This window comes from Indicator indicator, chromosome 5, assembly GCF_027791375.1.
Source record: "Indicator indicator isolate 239-I01 chromosome 5, UM_Iind_1.1, whole genome shotgun sequence".
Classification (NCBI taxonomy): Eukaryota; Metazoa; Chordata; class Aves; order Piciformes; family Indicatoridae; genus Indicator; species Indicator indicator.
In genome coordinates, this window is record NC_072014.1 from 124,443 (window position 1) to 145,469 (window position 21,027).

General features: G+C 50.0%; 1 protein-coding gene across 1 annotated transcript in view; it reads right to left on the reverse strand.

Moving 5' to 3' along the window:
- Positions 1-377: 377 nt before the first annotated feature.
- Positions 378-21,027, reverse strand: part of NCKAP1 (NCK associated protein 1) — a 113,991-nt gene continuing 93,341 nt past the window's right edge. The window contains exons 28-32 of the mRNA XM_054380868.1: positions 16,812-16,905; positions 13,656-13,772; positions 7,642-7,751; positions 4,015-4,104; positions 378-735 (exon numbers count right to left, since the gene is read on the reverse strand). Coding sequence (XP_054236843.1) covers positions 619-735; positions 4,015-4,104; positions 7,642-7,751; positions 13,656-13,772; positions 16,812-16,905 — 528 coding nt within the window. The 3' untranslated portion in view covers positions 378-618. The remainder of the gene's footprint in view (positions 736-4,014; positions 4,105-7,641; positions 7,752-13,655; positions 13,773-16,811; positions 16,906-21,027) is intronic.

Genomic DNA, 21,027 nt, shown 5'->3' on the forward strand with positions numbered 1-21,027 from the left:
AAAAACAAACAAACAAAACAAAAAAGAGCAGAAGGAGTTGAATCAAAACTAATGGTCTGAAGGAGCTGAATCAAAACTGATGCTCTGAAGGAGCTGAAACAAAAATGATGCTCTCAAGGAGCTGAATCAAAACTGATGCTCAGAAGGAGTTGAAACAAAACTGATGCTCTGAAAGAGCTGAAACAAAACTGATGCTCTGAAGGAGTTGAATCAAAACTGATGCTCAGAAGGAGCTGAATCAAAACTGATGCTCAGAAGGAGCTGAATCAAAACTGATGCTCAGAAGTAAAATAACAAAATTGAAAAGAAAATAAAATTTTAAAAAAAGAAAAAAAAAAAGGAAATAAGAATTTTTTTTCCACATGAATGATGTGCAACCTAAAAAATAAGACAAAATAATCAACCAAAGCTTCTACTGTAGTACGATCACCTTAAGAAACCATTGATCAGAAATACAACTTCATGAGAGGGGGGGAAAAAATAATAATTAAAAAAAAAAAAAGTTTCTAATGCACAAAACTGTTCCTCAGGCCAGAAAGTAAAAATGCTCCATGGCTGACAGCTAAAAACGGAGGCCACACAGATGAGTGCTGTGCCTTTCTCCTGCACAGCAGCTCCTCAGGCGGAGGAGGTGACGCTTTGTTTGTAGACGGCGTGGTAGGCGTTCCTCAGCAGGACGTAAGGGAAACAGGACTCCAGGAGATCCATTGTCAGGAAGGGAGACTCCTGCACGATCTGCAAAATACCAGGGACAGCAGGGGGTTGGGCAAAAAAACAAACACAACAGCTGGCTGCTGCTGCTCCTAAGCTCTTCTGGGGAGATGCTCCTGCTCCCTGTGTTTTCACAGTGTATCAGAGCCTGGAAGGGACCTCCAGAGATCAGCCAGTCCAACCCCCCTGCCCCAGCAGCATCACCCAGGGCAGTTTGCACAGGAATGCATCCAGCTGGGGTTGGAAAGGCTCCACAGAAGGAGACTCCACAACCTCTCTGGGCAGCCTGCTCCAGGGCTCTGGCACCCTCACTCTAAAGAAAGTTTCTCCTCCTGTTGACCTGAAATCTTCTCTGTTCCAGTTTGTCTCCATTGTTCCTTGGCTTCTTGCTGTGCACCACCCAAAAGAGCTTGGCCCCCTCCACTTGACCCCCAGCCCTCAGCTCTTGAGAGACATTGATCAGATCCCTCTCAGCCTTCTCTTCTCCACACTAAACAGCCCCAGGGCTCTCAGTCTCTCTTCCCAGGGCAGATGCTCAAGTCCCCTAAGCATCCTCCTGCCTCTCCCTTGGCCTCTCTCCAGCAGCTCTCTGTCTCTCTTGACCTGGGGAGCCCCAAACTGGACACAGGATTGCAGCTGTGGTCTCAGCAGGGCAGAGCAGAGGGGGAGCAGAACCTCCCTAGCCCTGCTGGCCACACTTTTCTTGCTGCCCCCCAGGCTCCCCTTGGCTCTCTTGGCCACCAGGGCACATTGCTGTCCCATGCAGGGCAGACTGTTTGGCAGCACCTCTGACAGCAGAAAGCTGACAGCAACCGAAGCCAAAGCACCAAGTACAACTGCTCTGTTCTTAGCAAGACTGAAAAGCACAAAACAGGATGTTGATCAGATCCCCTCTCAGTCTTCCCTTCTCCAGACTAAATAGCCCCAGTTTTGGATGAACCAAGTTAATGAAGTTGAAATGGGTAGGTTCAGATTGGATGTCAGGAAGAAGTTCTTCCCCATGAGGGTGGTGAGACACTGGCAGAGGTCACCCAGGGAGAGCAGCCTTCAAGAAAAGGCCTTGGGGGTGCTGGGGGAGGAGAAGCTCAGCAGGAGCCAGCAGGGAGCACTTGCAGCCCAGAGAGCCAAGCAGAGCCTGGGCTGCAGCAAGAGAAGTGTGGCCAGCAGGGCCAGGGAGGGGATTCTCCCCCTCTGCTCCACTCTGCTCAGACCACACCTGGAGCTCTGGGTCCAGTTCTGGAGCCTCTGTTCCAGGAAGGATCTGGAGGTGCTGGAAGGTGTCCAGAGAAGGGCCACGAGGAGGAGCAGAGGGCTGGAGCTGCTCTGCTCTGGAGACAGCCTGAGAGAGTTGGGGTTGTGCAGTCTGGAGAAGAGAAGCCTCTGAGAAGGCCTTCTTGTGGCCTTCCAGGATCTGAAGGGGGCTCCAAGAAAGCTGGGGAGGGACTTCTGAGGGTGTGAGGGAGTGATAGGACTGGGGGAAATGGAGCAAAAGTAGAAATGGGGACATTGAGATTGGATGTGAGGAAGAAGTTGTTCCCCATGAGGGTGGTGAGAGACTGGCAGAGGTTGCCCAGGGAGGTGGTGGAAGCCTCATCCCTGGAGGTTTTTGCAGCCAGGCTGGATGTGGCTGTGAGCAACCTGCTGGAGTGTGAGGTGTCCCTGCCCATGGCAGGGGGGTTGGAACTGGCTGAGCCTTGAGGTCCCTTCCACCCCTGACAGTTCTGCGTTTCTATTGAATGCTGGAGGGAAAACACCTGGCTATTAACTCCCCACTTCCCAGTTTATGCTGGGTGCCTTTAAAAAGAAACACCACAGAGCTGAGACCTTTGCTGCCCAGAGTGGGGGGAGACAGGAAATAGTCTATTTCATAGAGTCATAGAATGGTCCAGGCCAGAAGGGACCTCCAAAGCTCATCCAGTCCAACCTCCCTGCAGTCAGCAGGGACATCCCCAACTAGATCAGGCTGCCTAGGGCCTCATTGAGCCTCACCTTGAATATCTCAATGGTTGGGTCTCAACCATCTCCCTGGGCAACCCATAATTTCTTCCCAGAAATCCTGCATCCCTGTAAAGCTGGCTGGGAAGTGAGTTTCTTCCCCTTTTTCCTCTCTCATCCTGGGAAGACATCCAGGCTTTTATCTCCTGCAGAGAAGAGAGGCCTGGTTGTGTCAGCCTTGGCAATACTGCCAACTAAGCCTGGGAGGCTTAAGTGGGGCTTAAGTTTGAGATCTTGAAGAAAAGCCACAAAGTTGTAGCCCTCCAGGGGCTAGGCGGCCCAGGAGGTGGACCCAGGCAATCCGGATTTGGTTATTCAATGTCGTAATTCTGCTGTCCCTTTATGAGCTGGCAGCAAGGTCATCTCACTCTCTTTTCTCCCTCCTTTTGGCTCTCCAGAGGGAGTCCTTATCTGGTAACAATGGGCAAGCTCACAGCCACATCCAGCCTGGCTGCAAGAACCTCCAGGCATGAGGGTTCCACCACCTCCCTGGGCAACCTCTTCCAGTCTCTCACCACCCTCATAGGGAACAACTTCTTGCTCACATCCAATCTCAATCTACCCATTCCTAGTTTTGCTCCAAGTTCTACAAACCAATTAGGACCTGCTTAAGAAGGTTTCTATCTTGCCTCAGATCACCAGCCTGGTTTGGATATGTTCTGGGGAGAATTGCCATTCTCCACGCCATCCCAAATAGTATGGCTCTCAGCCTCCCCTGCTCTAGCTTGGAGCAATTTCCCTCAGTCCTATCTCTTTGTGACACCCTAAAAAGTCCCTCCCCAGCTTTCCTTCAGATCCTGGAAGGCCACCAGAAGGTCTCCTCAGAGCCTTCTCCTCTCCAGACTGCACAACCCCAGCTCTCTCAGGCTGTCTCCAGAGCAGAGCAGCTCCAGCCCTCTGCTCATCCTCATGGCCCTTCTCTGGACACCTTCCAGCACCTCCAGATCCTTCCTGGAACAGAGGCTCCAGAACTGGACCCAGAGCTCCAGGTGTGGTCTCAGCAGAGGGGAAGAATCCCCTCCCTGTCCCTGCTGCCCACACTTCTCCTGCTGCAGCCCAGGCTCTGCTTAGCTCTCTGGGCTGCAAGTGCTCACTGTGTGTGTTGGGAGGTGAGGGAAGGAAAATCACTGATTTTTGACATCAGGAAGGATGCCATTCAGTTGGAAATTATCACAAATTGAAAATGATTTCTACTGGTTGACAAGCTGAAACACCACACAAGGTGACAGCCCAAACCCTCTTGTGGAGGGCTGCAATGCGGAGCCTGCTCCTTCAGCTGAGCAACACATTAACCAGACAGAAGCTTACCATGTCCAATAATAGGTAAACAGATTCTCTGTTCCTTGTAGTGGTTTTGTCTGTCTCCTGGCCAATCTTCAGCAGGCTGGATGATGCAAGCTGCAGGAGGGGAAAAAAAAAAAAATCAATAAAGCAATCAATAAAACTTTGTATTGATCAACCTACTCTCCACTACCCTGCTGAGACCACAGCTGCAATCCTGTGTCCAGTTCGGGGCTCCCCAGGTCAAGAGAGACAGAGAGCTGCTGGAGAGAGAGTCCCAGGGAGAGGCAGGAGGATGCTTAGGGGACTTGAGCATCTGCCCTGGGAAGAGAGACTGAGAGCCCTGGGGCTGTTTAGTGTGGAGAAGAGAAGGCTGAGAGGGATCTGATCAATGTCTGTCAAGAGCTGAGGGCTGGGGGTCAAGTGGAGGGGGCCAAGCTCTTTTGGGTGCTGCACAGCAAGAAGCCAAGGAACAATGGAGACAAACTGGACCAGAGAAGGTTTCAGCTCAACAGGAGGAGAAACTTCTTTGGTGTGAGGGTGCCAGAGCCCTGGAGCAGGCTGCCCAGAGAGGTTGTGGAGTCTCCTTCTCTGGAGCCTTTCCAACCCCAGCTGGATGCATTCCTGTGCAGACTCCCCCCCAGGAGGGTTGGACTGGATGATCTCTGGAGGTCCCTTCCAACCTCTCCCATTCAGTGATTCTGTGATTAATTTTGAGAGGAAAGCAGATCACCCCAGCAGTATATTTTCCTCTACAGAGCCATGTTTTCCTTTCAGACTACCAGGCAGTGAGATGTAAAAAGGTGTTAGAAAAGAAAGATTATCCAAATAGATGAGCCATCAGGTCATGAGCTGTGCAGTAAAAAGCAGAGGCCTGAAACCAGTCTGTAAACCCTGCAAAAAAAATATGCAAACCTCATGCCAAAAGTGTCTTTATCAGACAGAAACCATCCTGCTTTCCTTCACCTGTCAAATGTGTGCCACTTGCCACAACCATTTCTCTTTCATCTTTTACAGCCAGCAGTTGCAGTAGACAAGGCCAATGACCTAAGGCTTTTTGTTGTCGGTATTTTTTTTCCCTCTAAGTTTACAAAATGCAGTGAAATTCCAGAAAGGAAACCTCCCTTAAGGAAAAAACAAAACCCCCAAATTTCTGTAGACTTCTAGGTACAGCAAGTTACATTTATCCCATCCTCAAAAGTGTTTCAAGGCAGCTAAAATGAGAAGAGTTTCTTTTTTTTCTGCCATGTTTCTAGGCCAAAAAAAAAAAAAAAAAAAAAATCCACCAACCCCAAACCGTCAAGAATCACTCAAAATCAGAAGTCCTATTTAAAAATGAAAGTAAAGCTGCTGCTTTTACCCTTCAGTTTCCCTTCAAGTGATGGCTAATTAACAGCCACTTGAAAAATTCTCTTTCTCCTTGGGCAGCAAACCAAAATGAATTTAAAATGCATCAGCACCACCTAAGGGCTTCAGATTTTTTTTCCTTTTTCTTTTTTTCCCCAAAGCATCACTAAGGATTTCAAAAGCTTTGATCTTCAGCCTGCTCTGAACCATAGACAATTCCTTCCCCCTCAAACATCCCTGGATCATCCCTGCTATCAGACAGTTACTGTTGAAGGAATGCAGACATGCCAAAAGGTACAACTCAAAGGCCACTCTGGAGTTACCTTCTCTGAAAAACCAAATAAACTGAAGAGTCCAAATCAGCATGGGGAAAAAAAAAAGAAAAGTCTTGAAGACAGAATCATAGAATGGTCTAGGTTGGAAGGGACCCCCAAAGTCCAACCCCTCTGCAGTCAGCAGGGACATCCCCAACTAGATCAGGTTGCCCACAGCCCTCTCCAGCCTCAACTTCAATATCTCCAGGGATGGAGCCTCAACCACCTCCCTGGGCAACCTGTTCCTGTGTTCCACCACCCTCAAGATGCAGAACTTGTTCCTCACATCCAATCTCAATCTGCTCTGCTCTACTTTGAAGCCATTGTCCCTGCTCCTGTCCCTGCAGCCCTTTGCAAACAGTCTCTCTGCAGCCTTCTTGCAGCCCCCTTCAGGTCCTGGCAGGTTGCTCTTAGGTCTCCCTGCAGCCTTCTCTTCTCCAGGCTGAACACCCCCAGCTCCCTCAGCCTGGCCTCACAGCAGAGCTGCTCCAACCCCCTGAGCATTTCCATGGCCCTCCTCTGGAGCCTCTCCATCAGGTCCATGTCCTTCCTGTGCTGAGGGCTCCAGAGCTGCACACAGCACTGCAGGTGAGGTCTCAGCAGAGCAGAGCAAAGTGGCAGAATCACCTCTCTGGCTCTGCTGCCAATGCTGCTTTGGATGCAGCCCAGGCTGCCCTTGGCCTTCTGTGCTGCAAGCTCACCCTGCCTGCTCCTGGCCAGCTTCTCATCCCCCAGCACTCCCAAGTCCTTTTCCTCAGGGCTGCTTTCTCTCCCCTCCTCCCCCAGCCTGTCTTGACAGTGAGGATTGCTCCAGCCCAGGAGCAGAACCCTGCACTTGCTCCTGTTGAACCTCATGAGGTTCCCCTGGGCACCACCTCTGCAGCCTGCCCAGGTCCCTCTGGATGCCATCCTGTCCTCCAGCATGGTTCTACCACTAACTGACACCCCTATTACAGGAAAGATCTGGAGGTGCTGGAAGGTGTCCAGAGAAGGGCCATGAGGATGAGCAGAGGGCTGGAGCTGCTCTGCTCTGGAGACAGCCTGAGAGAGTTGGGGTTGCGCAGTCTGGAGAGGAGAAGGCTCTGAGGAGACCTTCTTGTGGCCTTCCAGGATCTGAAGGGGGCTACAGGAAAGCTGGGGAGGGACTTCTGACAAAGGCCTGTGGTGTTAGGACAAAGGGCATTGGTTTTAAACCACAGCAGGGTAGATTTAGATTAGACATTAGGAAGAAGTTCTTTACTGTGAGGGGGGTGAGACACTGGAACTGGTTGCCCAGAGAAGTTGTGGACACCAGATCCATGGAAGTGTTCATGCCCAGGCTGGATGAGGCTTTAAGCAAGCTGCTCTAGTGGAACTAGAAGATCTTTAAGATAGAATCACAGAAACACTCAGGTTGGAAAAGCCCCTCAGGAGCACCAAGTCCAACCCACAACCCTACTCTGCAAGGCTCACCCCTAAACCACAGCCCCAAGCACCACAGCCAAACCACCTTCAAACACAGCCAGGCTTGGGGACTCCACCACCTCCCTGCCCAGCACATTCCAATCCCTGACCACTCTGGAGGGGAAAAAATTCTTCCTGCTGTCCAGTCTGACCCTGCCCTGCTGCAGCTTGAGGCTCTTCCCTCTTCTTCTCTGGCTAATGAGCTGTGAGAAGAGAGCAGCACAACCTCTGCACAACCTCCTTTCAGGGAGCTGCAGAGAGCCAGGAGGTCTCCCCTCAGCCTCCTCTGCTTCACACTAACCATCCCCAGCTCCTTCACTTGCTCTTCATCAGTTTTATTCTCCAATAAGGTCCCTTCCAACTCAAGCCATTGCATGATTACTCCTAGCTGGTTGTTGCTGGGAAGTGAACACTTCCAATGGCAGACACACTCCTGCTGTAATCACTGCCCAAGACTGATCATGTATGAAAGCAGACTGAGGGGGACATCAGGGGCAGAGAATTCCCCTCCTGTGAGAGGAGGCAGCTCTAGAAATGAAGTTATACATACAGCCAGGAACTCCTTCAGACGGTCTTCAATGCTTCCCTTGTGGATGGTGAACAAAGCTGCAGCAATCTGGTTGATAGCTTTTGCCAAGCAGTGAATGTTGTTGCAGTGCCCTGAAAGAGAACAGAGACAAATTCCCTCAGCAGCAGCAGCAGCAGCTTCGAAAACAAATGACAGAAAGCAGCACCCAGCAGACTCCTCACAATGAGAGGCCATCCTTCAGCACCCAGCACGTGGGAGCAAAGCACTGGGATCAGGATTGCCATCTACAGCACAGATCTCCCTTCTGAATACTGCAGTGCTCAGAGCCTGACCAAACCAAGGCCCCTGGGGCTTTTAGAAGTGTGAAAAAAGAAGATGTTGGAAGGTTCACAGACTCATAGAATGGTTTGGGTTGGAAGGAGCCTTCAGGATCATCAAGTTCTAACCTGAGGGAGGTTCTCCTCCCCCTCTCCTCTGCCCTGCTGAGACCTCCCCTGGAATATTGCATCCAGGTCTGGGCTCCCCAGTTCAGGAGGGACAGGGATCTGCTGGAGAGAGTCCAAGGGAGAGCTCCAAGGATGCTGAAGGGACTGGAGCAGTGCCTGGGGAGGAGAGGCTGAGAGCCCTGGGGGTGTTTAGTGTGGAGAGGAGAAGGCTGAGAGGGATCTGATCAATGTCTATCAATAGCTGAGGGCTGGGGGTCAAGAGGGAGAGGACAGGGACAGGCTCTGCTCAGTTGCACCCTGGGACAGGACAAGGAGCAATGGATGGAAACTCCATCAGAGGAGGTTCCACCTCAACACCTCATCCAGGCTGGATGAGACTCTGGCCAGCCTGATCTAGTGTGAGGTGTCCCTGCCCATGGCAGGGGGGTTGGAACTGGATGATCCTTGAGGTCCCTTCCAACCCTGACAACTCTGTGATTCTAATGAAGGTGCTGAGTGCCATCCCAGGGTGCTGGAACAAAACCACACATTTCAGTTCTCATTTCAGTAACCACATGCATCCAGTTGTAAGTGGCAACACCAAAACACTTTGTTTTAAACCCCAGGGCACTGCCAAAAAGGGTGCACAGTGAGCCCAAGTCCACACCATCACCACCACCACCACGGTGCTGTGAGCCAGCAAAGGTTCAGACCTCTGCCATATGAGCAGGCTCAAAGAAAAGGTAAGATCTAGCAGGAATTTTTTTTCAAGCTAATTGGCTATTTCCCATGCCTCTCTGTACAGGAACAACTTGTCCTGCCCAGACAGCAATCACCCAAGAGATCTACAGGAACTCAAGAACAAAGCTGGTTAATTGCTGTCTGCTGTACATATCATCCTGCTAAAATTCACTCCAGGCTTCAGAGGCCTGGAAGGTGATTAAGCCATCCCAGGTTTTTTTCATAGAGAGCAGAAGTGCTCCTACAGGAAGCCTGGTATATCTTCTAGGCTATTTCAGTCTCTTTAAAACAAACTCAACACACATCTGGGCAAGTATCCTGGGCAGGTGCTAGCTTAGGAAAAGGAGGAGGTCTTTGGAAGAGTTTAAAAGCACACAAGCCTGCAAACACTACTGATTCTTACCTATTCTTTATGCTCATTGAATCACAGAATTGTCAGGGTTGGAAGGGACCTCAAGGCTCAGCCAGTTCCAACCCCCCTGCCATGGGCAGGGACACCTCACACTCCAGCAGGTTGCTCACAGCCACATCCAGCCTGGCTGCAAAAACCTCCAGGCATGAGGCTTCCACCACCTCCCTGGGCAACCTCTGCCAGTCTCTCACCACCCTCATGGGGAACAACTTCTTCCTAACATCCAATCTCAATCTCCCCATTTCTACTTTTGCTCCATTCCCCCCAGTCCTATCACTCCTTGACACCCTCAAAAGTCCCTCCCCAGCTTTCTTGGAGCCCCCTTCAGACACTGGAAGGCCACAAGAAGGTCTCCTCAGAGCCTTCTCTTCTCCAGACTGCACAACCCCAACTCTCTCAGGCTGTCTCCAGAGCAGAGCAGCTCCAGCCCTCTGCTCATCCTCATGGCCCTTCTCTGGACACCTTCCAGCATGTCCAGATCCCTCTTGTTATAGAGGCTCCAGAACTGGACACAGAGCTCCAGGTGTGGTCTCAGCAGAGTGGAGCAGAGGGGGAGAATCCCCTCCCTGGCCCTGCTGGCCACACTTCTCTTGCTGCAGCCCAGGCTCTGCTTGGCTCTCTGGGCTGCAAGTGCTCACTGCTGGCTCCTCTTGAGCTTCTCCTCCCCCAGCACCCTCAAGACCTTTTCTTCAGGGCTGCTCTCAAGCCAGTCCCTGCCCATTGCTGAGCACTGAGCTCATTTCTTCATTCAGTCATTTAACTCCCAAGACCATGCCTGAGGAGTGAGGTCAGCTAGACCTCAGCACTGCACAGGACAAAGATCCCTTTTTTCCTCAGGCACAGAACTACTCTTCCTTCAATTGTATTGTATTGCACAATTTGCTCAGTGTCACAATATCTATCTGCAGCTCCTGACTCCTCTAATACCCTCAAGTAACTTCAAAGGACAGGAAAATTTTTTCACCTCACTCTTCAACCTCTTCTTGGGTGCTCTGTGAATGAAGTCACCACTAGGTCCTAGCAAAGCCCCCTGTGGATCTCCACCAGCAGGGCCCCCAAGGGTTGATGCTCCTACTCTGTCTCCTGTTTCTTCATTCAATACTGCTGCTTGGAATAAGCCAGTCCCCAAAACTGAACACATCACCACTTCCCTTCAACATCACTCAAGAACATCAAACCAGCAGAATTAAGCAGAGTGAAATTTACATTTACTGAAGTGCCTCAGTTTTCTGAATTTTTATGTCTCAGAGACTGCAGGAAAAAAAATAACCAGCAAGGGAATTCAGCTCACAGATTGTTACCTTCTAACCTGCAATGGGTTTCATGTACTTAGAAAAAGCTTTCTCTTGTAGTCTGGTATTCTACTCTGGCTTCAAGATGATAAATGAGTCTTCCAGATTGATATCTGACTAGCAGTTCAGATTTTTTTTTTTTAATTAGGAATAAAAGTAAAAGTCTGTTAAGAGTCTGAGACATTATCTAGAGCTAGTAGAAGAAACAGGCTTGGCCTTGAAGCAGGCAGAGAGAATTGAGACAGGGCTAAAGCTGTCCAGGCACTGTCTGTGTTTGGGAAGGTATGTCTTGCCAGATTACAAAGTTGAAATTCCTTCAAATCTGTGACTTGGGGGTGGATAAATTCAGGCTTTGTCCAGGGAATTTACTTTATAAAAAAAAAAAAAACCAAAACCCTAGAAAAAATCCCCAAAATAAGGCAGCATTTATTAAGTCCTCATTCTGGGAATAGCATCTATATTAAAATGTCTAAAGCCAGATGTTCAACAAGAAGAGCAGGAAAAAACAATATTAAGCAGGACTGACAAGGCCTATTCTGTTTCTTCAGCTATTTTTGTAGAGGGAGCAGATTTTTATGCACTCCTTTTGCCAGACTTTTTTTCCTCTCCATAAAAAAAAAGAGCCCACTCAGTAAATAACTACATAATCCACATCTCATAAAGCCAGTAGCAACTTCTAATAGGGGCTTAGTGGACTTCAAGATGCAGCTTTTCTTCAGTCCCAGTTTTATGAGGTCTTGTAACTGTCCCTTAAGAGCCCTCTTTCAAACAGGCTTTGTCTGGCTTCAGGTTAAGAGTCATGGAAATGGAAGCACAGGAACTGGCATCATTCAACTCCATGATATAAACCAGGCAGAAGGTGTAATCATCTGTTATTGCAGCCTGCCTCAGGACTAAGAGGGTCACACAGATGGATAGGGGTTGGAAGGGACCTCTGGAGATCATACAATCCCAGAATTGTTAGTGTTAGAAGAGAGCTCAAGGCTCAGCCAGTTCCAACCCCCCTGCCATGGGCAGGGACACCTCACACTCCAGCAGGTTGCTCACAGCCACATCCAGCCTGGCTGCAAAAACCTCCAGGGATGAGGCTTCCACCACCTCCCTGGGCAACCTCTGCCAGTCTCTCACCACCCTCATGGGGAACAACTTCTTCCAAACATCCAATCTGAATCTCCCCATTTCTAGTTTTGCTCCATTCCCCCCAGTCCTATCACTCCCTGACACCTGAAAAAGTCCCTCCCCAGCTTTCTTGGAGCCCCCTTCAGATCCTGGAAGGCCACAAGAAGGTCTCCTGAGAGCCTTCTCCGCTCCCCACTGCACAACCCCAACTCTCTCAGGCTGTCTCCAGAGCAGAGCAGCTCCAGCCCTCTGCTCATCCTCATGGCCCTTCTCTGGACACCTTCCAGCACCTCCAGATCCTTCCTGGAACAGAGGCTCCAGAACTGGACCCAGAGCTCCAGGTGTGGTCTGAGCAGAGTGGAGCAGAGGGGGAGAATCCCCTCCCTGGCCCTGCTGGCCACACTTCTCTTGCTGCAGCCCAGGCTCTGCTTGGCTCTCTGGGCTGCAAGTGCTCACTGCTGGCTCATACTGAGCTTCTTGTCTGAGTGGCCCAAAGCCAATGTAAAGAGGACTAGAACATCCATACCACTGCATAATGTCCCACACTAATTAATGTAGAATGCAGGCTCTAGGAATTCCACATCTTGGGACAAGATTGCCCCCTGCAGTATCCAAACTGTTTGTAACATTTCCAATGGAAGACCTCTTTTGCACAGAACGTTCTCTCAAACAAGTAGAAGTTAATGCTTTGTAAGGTCATTTTCAGAAGGACTTTTTAGTCTGGAAAGGAGAAAAGTGAGAGGGGAACTGATCAGTGCTGGTGGGCAGCAAGTTCTGCATGGGACAGCAATGTGCCCTGGGGGCCAAGAGAGCCAAGGGGAGCCTGGGGGGCAGCAAGAAAAGTGTGGCCAGCAGGGCTAGGGAGGTTCTGCTCCCCCTCTGCTCTGCTCTGCCCTGCTGAGACCACAGCTGCAATCCTGTGTCCAGTTTGGGGCTCCCCAGGTCAAGAGAGACAGAGAGCTGCTGGAGAGAGGCCAAGGGAGAGGCAGGAGGATGCTTAGGGGACTTGAGCATCTGCCCTGGGAAGAGAGACTGAGAGCCCTGGGGCTGTTTAGTGTGGAGAAGAGAAGGCTGAGAGGGGATCTGATCAATGTCTCTCAAGAGCTGAGGGCTGGAGGTCAAGTGGAGGGGGCCAAGCTCTTTTGGGTGCTGCACAGCAAGAAGCCAAGGAACAATGGAGACAAATTTGAACAGAGAAGGTTTCAGCTCAACAGGAGGAGAAACTTCTTTACAGTGAGGGTGCCAGAGCCCTGGAGCAGGCTGCCCAGAGAGGTTGTGGAGTCTCCTTCTGTGGAGCCTTTCCAACCCCAGCTGGATGCATTCCTGTGCAGACTCCCCTGGGTGATGCTGCTCTGGCAGGGGGCTTGGACTGGATGATCTCTGGAGGTCCCTTCCAACCTCTGATATATGGTGATAGTGTGATACTGTGATTAATATCTGAGGGCTGGGGCTCAAGAGGCAGGGGACAGGCTCTGCTCAGCTGCACCCTGGGATAGGACAGGGGGCAATTGATATGAACTCCAGCAGAGGAGGTTCCACCTCAACATGAGGAGGAACTTCTTCCCTGTGAGGGTGACAGAGCACTGGAAGAGGCTGCCCAGAGAGGTTGTGGAGTCTCCTTCTCTGGAGCCTTTGCAGCCCTGTCTGGATGTGTTCCTGTGTGACCTGTGCTGGATTCTCTGGTCCTGCTCTGGCAGGGGGGTTGGACTGGAAAATCTCCAGAGGTCCCGTCCAGCAACTAACATCTTTTGATCCTGTGATATTGATCACCCATGTGGATCCCAGAAGAAACACAGCATGTATTGCTTCCCTCCCTGATTTCCCTCAGACCTTCTGACCCAATCATGTAAATCACTAATCAGTATCTGTTTACTTGTGAACCCTTCCCATCCCCAAACACCCTGAGGACTTTCCTGGGGCAGGGCTAACTGCTTTTGAAATTTTGCTTACTACAACACAGGCAGGGAAACACTTAAAGCAAAAGTATTCAAGGAACTGCCAGGACTGGTATGAAGAAAGGAAGCACTGCTGTGCCCTTTATGTTACCTTCAATGGCTGGGCTATACTGAGACATCACATTGCTAGCCAGGGTTGGCAAGGACACTGCCACAAAGACCATCAGGAGGCAAGCAATTTTGTATTCTTCTTCTGGACTGATGTTTTCTGAAACAAACAAATAAAAACAAAATCAGAGTTTGAAATATACATAAATCACAGAATCACACAGAATTAACCAGGTTGGAAAAGACCTTTGAGGTCATCCAGTCCAACCTCTCACCCAACACCATCCAATCAACTCACCCATGGCACTGAGTGCCTCATCCAGGCTGCTTTGAAACACTTCCAGGGATGGTGACTCCACCACCTCCCTGGGCAGCACATCCCCATGGCCAATCTCTCTGTCTGGGTACTTGGTGATCCTGCATTCCAAGTTGAATGAACCTTTCTGTTTCTATGTTTCTGTTGCTTTTCTCAAGCTCCATATAGTAGAAGCCCAGAAGAAGCCTTATCAAGGCTGCAACCAGCTCTGGATGAACCTGCTTTAGCAGGGGGGGTTGGACTAGATGATCTCCAGAGATCCCTTCTGGCAATTCTGTGAACCCCTTCCCCTCCCCTGATTCCAGCAGAGCTCTGTGCCACATCCTGTGTGGTATCTTCTCCTCCCTTTCAAACCACTGACAACTTCCACTTGTCCCCTGCCACCACCACCCTCTCCCCAGAGAGCTCAAGTTTGCATTTTTCTCTGCTATGGGCTGTGGTTTAGGGGTGAGCCTTGCAGAGTAGGGTTCTGGGTTGGTACTTGGGATCCTGAGGGGCTTTTCCAACCTGACTGTTCCTGTGAATCAAAACACAAGACCCTATCTAATCTATAAAACACACAGAAATCCCCTGTCTGCTTCACTCAGCTGAAGCATTTCACAGCTGAACTATGATGAAAATAAGCTACTTAAAATGCCACTTCAGATCCCAGCTACCTTCCAAAGATAAAAGTAATTTTTTTATGCATAACATCCATAAAACCAACAAACTTTTTTTTTTCTTTCTTTTTTTTTTACCAAGGCACACAGAAATTTTGCTTGACACTTCAGTCTGAATATTAAAATGGAACTAGCTGCAATTTTTCCCTCCCAAAGGAATTGCTATTAAAGCAAAAAAAGAGAAATAAATAAAGTACTGAAGTAGCTTTTAAAACATCCACAATCTGATTCTAACATTAACTATCCATTCCACGCAAGGGAAAAGAGCAGTAAAGTGCTCAGTAAGGAGGAGAGAGTGGGGGGAAAGAAAAAGCTTCAGACTGTCAAAAAGCACTTTAGAGTCTTAATTCATGCCATGGAACCTGCCAGAGTAAACAAAAGTGAAAAGCTTAGAGAGTGGTGACCTAAAGCAAATCAAAGGAAGCAGCAGACATGTTAGAACATTGAGATGTTTATTTGATCATCTTTGCCCTTGTAAGCTCCATGTTAACACTTGTATAACAACAGCAGTGACAAGCTGTGAAGGTCATAGAGTGCCTTCAGCTGCATTTCAGCACCCATGGCCTACTGCCATGGCTCAGGATTCACAGAATCACAGAATCAACCAGGTTGGAAAAGACCTCAGAGATCATCCAGTCCAACCTCTCACCCAGCACCATCCAATCAACTCACCCATGGCACTGAGTGCCTCATCCAGGCTGCTTTGAAACACTTCCAGGGATGGTGACTCCACCACCTCCCTGGGCAGCACATCCCAATGGCCAAGCTCTCTGTCTGGGAAGAATTTCTTCCTCCCCTCCAGCCCAAACCTCCCCTGGTGCAGCTTAAGACTCTGTCCTCTCCCTCTGGCACTGCTTGCTGCCTAGGGAGGTGGTGGAGTCACCATCCCTGGAGGTGTTCAAGAGGGGATTGGATGTGGCACTTGGTGCCATGGTTTAGTAGTCATGAGGTCTTGGGTGACAGGTTGGACTTTGATGATCCTTGAGGTCTTTTCCAACCTTATTGATTCTGTGATTCTGTGGAGAAGAGCCCAACCCCCACCTGGCTACAACCTCCCTTCAGGGAGCTGTAGAGAGCAAGAAGGTCTCCCCTGAGCCTCCTCTTCTCCAGGCTAAACACCCCCAGCTCCCTCAGCCTCTCCTCACAGGGCTGTGCTCCAGACCCCTCCCCAGCCTTGCTGCCCTTCTCTGGACACCTTCCAGCATCTCCTCACAGGGTTTGTGTTCAAGCCTTGCTGCCCTTCTCTGGACACATTCAAGTTTCTCAATGTCCTTCTGAAACTGAGGAGCCCAGAACTGGACACAGCACTCAAGGTGTGACCTAACCAGTGCTGAGCACAGGGCAGGATGACTTCCCTGCTCCTGCTGCCCACACTATTGCTGATTGTTCTGATTGTACCAAATCTGTACAGCAGCACTGAGCTGTTCACAACAGACCCCTGTTTTCACTGTCCTAATGAACAGTTTGCACTATTAGCCATTAAACCCCTTCAGCTTGAAAGAGTCCAGCTCAGAGCCACAAAGATGCTGAAGGCAGTGGAAGATCTTCCTGAGGAGGAGAGCCTGAGGGAGCTGAGGGCTCTGGAGCTTGGAGAGGAGGAGCCTGAGAGGTGACCTCATTGCTGGTGCTCAAGATGTGCAGGGGGAGTGCCCAGAGGCTGGAGCCAGGCTCTGCTGGGTGATGCCCAATGCCAGCACAAGGGGCAAGGGTGGAAGCTGAGGCAGAGGAATTTTTCTCATGGAAACAGGAGGAAAAAAAATCTTTTCCCTGTGAGGGTGATGGAGCCCTGGAGCAAGGTGCCCAGGGGAGCTGTGGAGTCTCCTCTCTGGTGATATTCAAGATTCACCTGGATGTGTTCCTGTGTGACCTGCTCTAGGTGCTGCTGCTCTGGCAGGGGGGTTGGACTGGATGAGCTTTGGAGGTCCCTTCCAGCCCCTAACATTCTGTGATTCAGTAAACATCCACTTGTTAATTCCTTCCTAGGTCAGCAAGGTAATTCCTAAGTGGCTGCAAAGATTCTCAAGCTAAGACATCAGCAGGCACAAATAATTCATGTTCTTATGCCAGGTATAGAGTTCACTGAAGGAACCCAGAGGGCCCAAGACACACAAGTCTCCTCCTAGCACTTCAAACACTTTCATGCCTGGGTCCATTTGTTTTTTTTCCCCCTTCCCCATTGTTATTTCTTTCTTTCTTTTCTTGTTTTTCACTTGTATCTTCTTACCTGATTTTTGGGAAGACAGTGCTACCACCAAGGCAGGATCAATCTCACAAGGCAAGCCAGCAGCTGATGATAGCTCATACACATTCATTGCCACCTGAGGACCAGAAGAGAGAGAAAAAAACAAAAAAGAGACAACATTGAATGCTTTTGGTGTCAGCATGGTGAAGCACGGTTTTGCTGGCATGTTTCAAATGTTCCTCTTAAGAGTTTGAGGCACCAGGGAATTTCAGAGACTTGGCTGAAATGAGATAAAAGAGACTTAAGATTTTTGTTTCCTTCTAGCCTACACTGAGCAGCTGGGTCAGGACTTTGTGTGCTAGATGATAATTTCTTTTTCATGAGCCAAACAAAGTTTGTGTACTTTTCTACATTACCTCCAAAACAAACATTCTGACTTCCCATTAGCTGTTTCTAAATCTTTCTTCACTAACAGATTTTTCTCTGCTAACACCTGCAAATGCAGCAGCTTTAAAAGAAAAACTGAAGTCAAGCCTGTTGAAACACTGGAGTCAAGCAGCAATCTTACAACATTCAAATTTGGTAAAGGTTCAGTGATTCAGGGCAACCCCAGGCACTGATAGAGGCTGGGCAGGGACTGGCTGGAGAGCAGCCCTGAAGAAAAGGCCTTGGGGGTGCTGGGGGAGGAGAAGCTCAGCAGGAGCCAGCAGTGAGCACTTGCAGCCCAGAGAGCCAAGCAGAGCCTGGGCTGCAGCAAGAGAAGTGTGGCCAGCAGGGCCAGGGAGGGGATTCTCCCCCTCTGCTCCACTCTGCTGAGACCACACCTGGAGCTCTGGGTCCACTTCTGGAGCCTCTGTTCCAGGAAGGATCTGGAGGTGCTGGAAGGTGTCCAGAGAAGGGCCATGAGGATGAGCAGAGGGCTGGAGCTGCTCTGCTCTGGAGACAGCCTGAGAGAGTTGGGGTTGTGCAGTCTGGAGAAGAGAAGGCTCTGAGGAGACCTTCTTGTGGCCTTCCAGGATCTGAAGGGGGCTACAGGAAAGCTGGGGAGGGACTTTTTCAGGTGTCAGGGAGTGATAGGACTGGGGGGAATGGAGCAAAAGTAGAAATGGGGAGATTGAGATTGGATGTGAGGAAGAAGTTGTTCCCCATGAGGGTGGTGAGAGACTGGCAGAGGTTGCCCAGGGAGGTGGTGGAAGCCTCATGCCTGGAGGTTTTTGCAGCCAGGCTGGATGTGGCTGGGAGCAACCTGCTGGAGTGTGAGGTGTCCCTGCCCATGGCAGGGGGGTTGGAACTGGCTGAGCCTTGAGCTCCCTTCCAACCCTGACAATTCTACGATTCCAAAGTGCCAGGAACTGGACTCTTAAGGGGTCCTGACATTCAGGGATGCTAAGAGCCTCTTGAAATGTATCCCATTTGTCAGCCTGTCCCTCTCTGTATCTATTGCCATTAAGAAAAGTTCCCCAGAGTTCTTTGCTGGTTGCCCAGTTTCTCTTCTGGACAGTGCAGTTCAGGTGAATCTCCACAAAAGCAGTTTCATACCAAATACAAGGGACAACAAGCAATGCCAGCAATGTCTCTCACTGCCATTAACACTTGAGAAGTTTCACACTCTGCCCATCAGTTCTCACACAGGGGATATGGTACAGACTTCCCTGATTCATGTGCTCCAGCTTGGCTAGCATGAGGGCAAGCTGTGATAGGAAAAGTGCCAGCAGGAGGTGATGGTAGCTTGAGAACAGTCCTGAATGAAAAGATTTCTTAGAGCATCTGCCTGGTAGCTGGGTCATAACAAACTGGTTCAGGACTAGCAGTGTTTCCCCAAACCTGTGTAACCACCCCAACAATTTCATATTAAAACCACCCAAACACAAGGAGCACAAATCCCCATTTTGCCACTCACTCCAAGTGATAGATTTCAGGGATATGAAAATAAAAGGAACAGTTCCTGACAAGTATTTATTTCACCAACATGCTCTTTCTGCTTGGTAAATTCAGCACACAGGAAATTACTGGGTTGTCATGTCCTAAAACGTGCCCAATTGAGCAATTCTCTTGGTCCATTACACAAAGCCTGGTAGAGAGCTGTCTGCTGACATGCCTTCCTTCAAGAAGTCTTGCTCATTGTCCCAAAGGAAACCCTTTGAACTCCTACAATAGCATTTCTCTATGTGACAAAGGCTAGGAGCAAGCTCCATGCAATCAGCTGCTGATTGTCTACAGGGCTTAATCATTAGCAGGCTCACAGCACAGCTCTTCCAAGAAGCTGTCGGCAAGACAAAGCTCTGGCAGAGTTGCATGGGAGCACATACCAGAGATCCCAGTATTCCCAGTAGGCACTACAGGCAAGACTACAACAGGTCTGGCTCCTTTTCCATGCAGCCCTCCAACATTCTCCAGGCAAGCTGTGCACTCCCAAAGAAGCCAAGCATGGCATCATGCCACACCATGAGACGTGACATTGACTGGTGGTAACATCTGAAGGCCTGTATGGTGGCCAACCCCACAGCACTGAAGAGTTTATTTGAGACCCTCTGAGCTAGGAGAAAAACCACACACAACATTAATATACCTCTCCTATGAGGACAGTTGGGAATATTAAGTCTGGAGAAGAGAAGGTGCCCAGGAGACCTTCTTGTGGCCTTCCAGGATCTGAAGGGGGCTACAGGAAAGCTGGGGAGGGACTTTTGAGGGTGTGAGGGAGTGATAGCAGTGGGGAGAAATGGAGCAAAACTAGATTCAGATTGGATGTTAGGAAGAAGTTGTTCTCCATGAGGGTGGTGAGAGACTGGCAGAGGTTGCCCAGGGAGGTGGTGGAAGCCTCATGGCTGGAGGTTTTTGCAGCCAGGCTGGATGTGGCTGTGAGCAACCTGCTGTAGTGTGAGGTGTCCCTGCCCATGGCAGGGGGGTTGGAACTGGCTGAGCCTTGAGCTCCCTTTCAACCCTGACAATTCTGTGATTCAATGATTTAAGAAGCACAGCAGAACTGCAGGAGACCCTGAGAGGGCCAAAGGCTAAATACTGTGGGAGTACAGGCAACTCAGATGGTGCTATGTGGCCTGACTTGGAGAAGGGTCCTCAGCATGGTTTTGTTTAGTAGCAGAGAGCTTTCTCATATGTGATAACATAAATTAGTTCAGTAATGACATTGATGAGGTGAGGGGACAGACAGACAGAGTGTGCTCAGCAGGTTTGCTGATGACACCAAACTGGGAGGCTTGGCTGAGACCCCTGAAGGCTGTGAGGCCATTCAGAGACTTGGACAGACTGAGAGCTGGGCAGAGAGGAACCTAATGAGGTTCAACAAGGAGAAGTGCAGAGTCCTGCACCTGGGGAGGAAGAAGAAACTGCAGCAGGACAGGTTGGGAGGGGATCTGCTGGAGAGCAGCCCCAAGGAGAAGGAGCTGGGAGTGCTGGGGGACAACAAGTTCTGCATGGGACAGCAATGTGCCCTGGGGGCCAAGAAGGCCAATGGGGTCCTGGGGGGCATTCAGAGGAGTGTGTCCAGCAGAGCCAGGGAGGTTCTCCTCTCCCTCTCCTCTGCCCTGCTGAGACCTCACCTGGAATATTGCATCCAGGTCTGGGCTCCCCAGTTCAGGAGGGACAGGGATCTGCTGGAGAGAGTCCAAGGGAGGGCTGCAAGGATGCTGAAGGGACTGGAGCAGTGCCTGGGGAGGAGAGGCTGAGAGCCCTGGGGGTGTTTAGTGTGGAGAGGAGAAGACTGAGAGGGATCTGATCAATGTCTATCAATAGCTGAGGGCTGGGGGTCAGGAAGGAAGGGACAGGGACAGGCTCTGCTCAGTTGTGCCCTGGGATAGGACAAGGGGCAATGGATGGAAACTGCAGCAGAGGAAGTTCCACCTCAACATGAAAAGGAACTTTACTGTGAGGGTCCCAGAGCACTGGAACAGGCTGCCCAGAGAGGTTGTGGAGTCTCCTTCTCTGGAGCCTTTCCAGCCCTGTCTGGATGTGTTCCTGTGTGACCTGTGCTGGATTCTCTGGTCCTGCTCTGGCAGAGGGGTTTGGACTCCATGATTTCCAGAGGTCCCTTCCAACCCCTGACATCCTCTGAGTCTGTGATCCTAATGTCTTCAGTGATCAAATGAGGTGTTTAGAATCACGTTATCATCAGTTTAAAAAATACCAATGTGGAAATATGGTCTTCAATAATCACTGCTGCAGCTTTTACCCCATGCCATTTTTCAGCACCCCTTTGATACCAGAGGGGGTAAGATGCTTTCTGCAAAGACTGATCAAAGTT